At 33.7% G+C, this 6160-nt stretch overlaps 1 protein-coding gene across 1 annotated transcript; it reads left to right on the plus strand.

Annotated features, from left to right (window-relative positions):
• Positions 1–1457: 1457 nt before the first annotated feature.
• Positions 1458–5819, plus strand: LOC131616402 (protein Brevis radix-like 2). The gene is made up of 6 exons (XM_058887724.1): positions 1458–1776; positions 2189–2353; positions 2659–3038; positions 4277–4412; positions 4803–5200; positions 5294–5819. The coding sequence occupies exons 2-6, from the start codon at positions 2231–2233 to the stop codon at positions 5370–5372; spliced, it is 1116 nt and encodes a 371-aa protein (XP_058743707.1). The 5' UTR covers positions 1458–1776; positions 2189–2230; the 3' UTR covers positions 5373–5819.
• Positions 5820–6160: the final 341 nt, after the last annotated feature.

The raw sequence follows: 6160 nt of genomic DNA on the forward strand, positions 1-6160 counted from the left end.
TTCAAAAGAAAATCATTTTATAAAAATGAATAATTTAGAATTTTTACCCTCAATTAAAAGAAGTGGCTTTCCAAAAGAATAAAAATAAAGTGGATTATCAAAATTAGAAAATAAAATAAAAGAAAATGATTCTTTTCTTTTAGCTATCTGATTTTCAAAGGAGCAGAATATGTCCATCTAGAATTCCATCAAGTGTTAAATAAATAACAATGAATGGTTATTTAAATCCAAATTTAAATTTAAATTTATATTCTCCAAATAATTAATGTTTAATCAAAGTTAATTAATTATCTGTGCTCATTTACACCATTAAATAAATACAAATAATTTTAAGATATAGTCTTTAAAACATTGATCGATATACCTTCACATAAATCAAAATATCACATCTTTTATTTTTCTAACAACTTTATCTTAAAATTATTTATATTTCAATCAATCAAGTAAATGAGTTTAAATAATTAAATAATTTAAATTAAAAGTTAGTTGTTTGAAGAATATAAAGTGAAATATATATTTAAGTATATATTTAAGTAATCATTAATTATTATTTATTTAATTTTTTAAGAAAGTCTAGATTGACCGCTCCTTTGAAAATTATTTTCAAAATTATTTTTTTCTAATTATGATAATCTACTTTGTTTACGTTCTTTTTTTTGTAAATCTATTCATTTTACTTTATTAGTGTAAAAATCGTAAATTATCCATGATTTCCTTTTAAACCACATTATTATATTTCATTTTTCTTATAATATTTTCTTAAAAACTTATGATATTAAAAAGTTATGATATATCCAAATGTTTTAAAAACTATTTTAAAAGTCAAATCTGCTAACGTTTACATCATAGTTCAATGAATTAAAAAAAAATTGTTTTTTCTATTAAGAAAAAGTTGATTTAACTTATCAATAAACTAATACCAAAATTAACATTAAAAAGTAAATAAATGAAAAAATCTAAGTTAAATTCAATGTTTTAAAAGTCGGACAAAGAGACCAAACCGATTAAATCTTTGTTTTAAAGTTTAATTGGTCCAACCGATTTTTTTTATTACCACCGGTTTAGTCTGATTCGGGATCAGTTCTGATATCAAGTGGTTCCAACCCTCTCTAAAACACAGTTGCGGCAGATCGAACCGTGTTCTCTCTATAATCGATGTTTAATCATATTAATTGAGTTTAACTTCGATTCAATGTAATTCAACCGATCAGCTAAGATTCAACTAACCAACAAGTTATCTGATTTTTAATCCGCCCGACAAACTAACCGGTTCTCGGTTCCCCCAACGAACCAACCGGTTCTCAATTCAACCCACTAAACCGACCGATCCGATCCGATCCGATTTTCAAAATACATCAAAATGAAGTAAATCAAACCTCTGCTATATTAGCAGAAAATTTTCCCTTTTGTGTTGTGCCAAACAAAGCACATAACATCACGCCGCTACATTCCCATTTTTCACCTTTCTTTCCTTTCTCTCTCTAATTTACCTGAGAGATCCATGAGAGAGAGAATAGGGTGGCGCATGCACAATCTCTCTCTCTCTCTCTTCTCTCACACTATATATATACACCTATACATTTAAGTACAACAACAACACTATCACAACAAGTCACACATAGAATAGACACATAGGGGACCAACCCACCACGCCAATCTCTCACACGTTCTGAACCTATATACATATATATACATACATAGATAGATACACCCACCCACCTAAACTGCCCAAATCTCAATGACCCTTCAGGAGTGACACTCAAAAGAAACCAAAGGGTACTCTTTTTTTTCTTACTCACTTCCTTGCATTCCTTGTGTTTGTTCTTATGTCTCACTCAGTTTATGTTTAGTCTTTCCTCTGACTTTTACAGACAGAGAAAGAGTCCAATTCACTCCAACTCCAACTATATAGTTTATATAAAAATTCATTTTTTTTATGCATTTTGATCTCCTAGATCTTTCATTTTTTGTATATCTCTCTTGTGGGTGTGTTGATTTTGCTCATCATTCTTCATAGGTTCATAGGATCATTGTTTTGGTTTATAAGCAACACATTGATTCAATGGAGTTTTTGTCTTTTGATTGACCCCAGATCTTCTATTTCTTTGATTCTAACAAAGTTTCATTCCTTGGTGCAATATCTTTGGTTTTTTGGAATTGTAACTTGGTTATCTTTTTTGACATATAGAAGTGGGAGTGGAAAATCTAGTGATTTGAATTTGAATCGAGAATGTTGACTTGCATAGCTTGTTCAAAGCAAGTCAATAATGGATCTCTTCATCAACAAGATGAGGAAGAAGCTGTGCAAACACCTAGCACCAAACAAGCTGCCATCAAGGCTCTCACAGCTCAGGTAAATGCAGAATTCATGATATACATACACCTGTTTTTTTTTTTTATGACAAAATGTCTTGATTATGTTGAATTTTTTTATTTGGATGCTATGTAAAAGAATCAAAGTTCCATTATTTTGCTAAAATGAAATTTGTTAGTTGTGCAGAAGTACATGATTCTGTTCCTTTCGTGTATTGTTGAATTTAAGTAATCCATTATGTAATTAAAAGAATCAATTTTTGTCTTTTTTGATATTCTGTTTTTGTATTCTTCTTATCGAGAGGTTATTTTGTTGACAACGATTTTTTTTTTTTTTTCTTTCAGATCAAGGATATGGCAGTTAAGGCTTCTGGGGCCTATAAGAATTGCAAGCCTTGTTCAGGATCTACCAATGGGAACAAGAACAAAAAGTATGCTGATTCTGATATGGGGTCAGATTCAGCAAGGTTCAACTGGGCTTACCGAAGGCCCGGGAGCGCGAATTCAACACCAAGAATGTGGGGGAAGGAAATGGAAGCTAGACTCAAAGGGATTTCCAGTGGAGAAGCAACACCAACTTCGGTGAGCGGACGTACCGAGTCGGTTGCGTTTATGGAAGAAGAGGATGAACCTAAGGAATGGGTTGCACAAGTTGAACCAGGTGTGCTTATTACTTTTGTGTCATTGGCTCAAGGTGGGAATGATCTGAAGAAGATACGTTTCAGGTACATCCCTTCTACTCTTTTTTTGTGTCTTGGGAATTGTACAAGGTTATTGATTCGTTGGAGTTGTTGTAAATCACATGCTTTGTTATATGGTAGAGCTTTATAATTAGTATGGCTTTGTCCTTTGTGGTTTTAAACTTCCTCTTTGTTCTCGCACTTAATTATGTTTATTTGGGAGTGATTGCGTGCTATGTAGCGCCGACACTTCAGACCGTACGCGTGTGCTAGTGACCAACACTGATATACATATTTACATTCAATTATATTCATTTTTTCAAATTATTACTAGTTTTATTCGTGTTTGTGTTAGTGCTATATTGATCACATGCTTTTCAAAGGCTGTACAGATTCTTGATTGGCAGGATCTATCTTGTTTGTATTGTGTCTTTTTGGAGAACCTCTGCTTTGCTTTATTGTCAGTAACACATGCTTCACTTGTGGTAGTAGAGTGTGACAAAAGCAAAAAGGATTTTTATCCTAGCTTGATCATTCAAATACCCTCCCTCCTCTTAGCTCATAAAAGAAAAAGGAAAAGGCCAAAAGAAAAAGAAGATTGAAAAAAAGGGAAAAAAAAGGAAAGGAAGCTATGCAAAGCAAAATGCCTAGCTTGGTTATGTGCCTTGAGTAATATTTATTTTACGAAATTGCAACCAAATTTTAATAGGAAAGGAAACTAAAAAAACAAGAGTCATATACATTAAGGATTTTGTTTAATTTTATAATTCAATTAATAGCAGACAACTTTTTTTTTGTTGGGATTACCTTTGGGCTTTTTTATCACTCAGGCACATTTTTCATGAAAGTTTATACTGTATTAAGCTGGTCTGGTAATTAATTTGAACACACTCAAGCTAATCTTGAAACAGTTAAGGACTGTCGAAACTCAAATTAGGTTGTGGAAACAACACAAATCTAAGTGGACCCTGGAGCAGATACTGCCTGGTGTATAAATCTGTGCAAAACTTCCCTGTGCTTGTTGTTTGGTAAATAATTGCTATACAACGACAGGACCATAAACAGCTTCCCTGAGAAGGGGGAGGCGGCTGTTTATGAATATTTTGAGTTGTTTTGTTTATCAGTCATCTGGTCCGTAGCAAGTAGAGTTTCCTTTTCATACTTTTTTCTGTCATACATACCTAAAGTTTTTAACTATGGGATATAAACTAGAGAGTTATGTCAATTTCCCCTGATTTTATCTTGTAGATGATTAAACTAATTGTTTTATATTTTCTGATCAGCCGTGAAATGTTTAATAAATGGCAAGCTCAGAGGTGGTGGGGAGAGAACTATGACAAAGTTATGGAGTTGTACAATGTTCAAAGGTTCAATCAACAAGCAGTTCCTCTTCCAACCCCACCTATTTCTGAAGATGAGGTGAGAATACATTTTTGTAACAATTTGATGTTAAAGAATTCCATGATTAAACTTCTATTCCAAAAATCAATGTGTGTATAATGCGTGTTGTTTTGAGTAACTCGTCTTATGTTCCATCTACTCATACTTGAGGCCTGAACTTGAGATATTTGACATGGAAACCTACCTCTTAATAAGTGAGATGTGTTTAAGGATCGCATTCCTACTTAATACCTGTTTGGATAGACAACTTAATTAAGCGCCTATAGCATAAACTCTTATCATATGATTGCTTCGCATGAGACCTTGCTAGCTAGTTAGTGGGCTGTTATCTTTTGTATTTATATGAGCAATTTATTTAGAATATTAAGTTGGTGTTTAGGAAACGGTCTTTTTCTTTTTTCTTTTCAGAGTTCAAAGATTGAATCTGCAAGAGATAGCCCAGTCACGCCTCCTCTAAGCAAAGAGCGTCTGCCCCGTCATTTACATCACCCAACAGGAATGGGCTACTCCTCGTCAGATTCACTGGAACATCACCACATGCATCCACAGCCTTGCTATGAGTCAAGCGGCCTGGCATCAAAACCTAATCTTTCCGATATTGGTGTGCCAAAGACCGAAAGATCATCCGTCGATGCTTCTGTAAGGACGAGTTCATCAGAAGAGGAAGATGATCACTCAGGTGAGCTCTCAATCAGCAATGCCAGTGATATGGAAACTGAATGGGTTGAACAGGATGAACCAGGAGTATACATCACTATCAGAGCACTACCAGGCGGAACCAGAGAACTCAGGCGCGTCCGCTTCAGGTATGCCGAAATCGTCAGCATTGAAAATAAATTCATTTAAAAAAAAAAAACATCTAATTTATTCAAATTTTATTTCTGTATCCATTTACGCAGCCGAGAGAAGTTCGGAGAAACGCGTGCTAGGTTATGGTGGGAAGAGAACCGTGCGAGGATACAAGAGCAATACTTGTGACTATAGTAATGAGCCTTTATACAGATAACTGTTTCAGCAGGCTAACAAGAGAGGACAATGTGAATTCTAGATTCAGTTTCTATCTTTCTAGTGGATAGTTTCAAGTGACTGCAAAAGCTTCCACTTTGGAGTTCAGTGTAGCTGTGGAGAAATTCAGATGTTGGGAAATATTAAACTATGATAGTGCAATATTAGTTATAGTTAAACATGTTAATGTCAATGTCTTGTAGTAATTGTTGTCAAATATTTTCTCTGTTGTAATGAATTTTGAACTATTCCATGTCATAACAGGTTTGGTTCTGTCACAATGTTTACTCTGAAAACTAGTGCATCAGATTGAGAAATCTGCACAAAAATGATCTCTGATTGTTGAAAATAACTAAAAAAATGTGTTGTGATGAGTTAAAGGCAATAACCTAACTTAGGTTAGAAAGTATAGTTGATTTACCTCACAATATCATCTGATTCTAAAGCTATAGAACAATTCCCACAAGGAATTTCACCCCAACAACAATCTTCATAATCACTCATCCAAAGCTAGTTGTGAAAGTCTGTGCAGTTGAGTCTCATCCAAAGCTAGAATTGTTGTGCATAAGCGATGACATCTTGTTGTGTTTCATAAACCATTTTATCTGGTTCTTGTAAAGACTATATGTTTTAGGATATTTAATTTTAGTTGAGTCGAGGAAATTTTATACGATAATCAATGTTTTAAAAATTAAATCGGTCATCAAATTCGTAAAGGTACTGGGTCACTGATTAAACCGTACTGCTATATATTGGGACGC

The sequence above is a fragment of the Vicia villosa genome, linkage group LG7 (genome assembly GCF_029867415.1).
Source record: "Vicia villosa cultivar HV-30 ecotype Madison, WI linkage group LG7, Vvil1.0, whole genome shotgun sequence".
In the NCBI taxonomy this organism is placed as follows: Eukaryota; Viridiplantae; Streptophyta; class Magnoliopsida; order Fabales; family Fabaceae; genus Vicia; species Vicia villosa.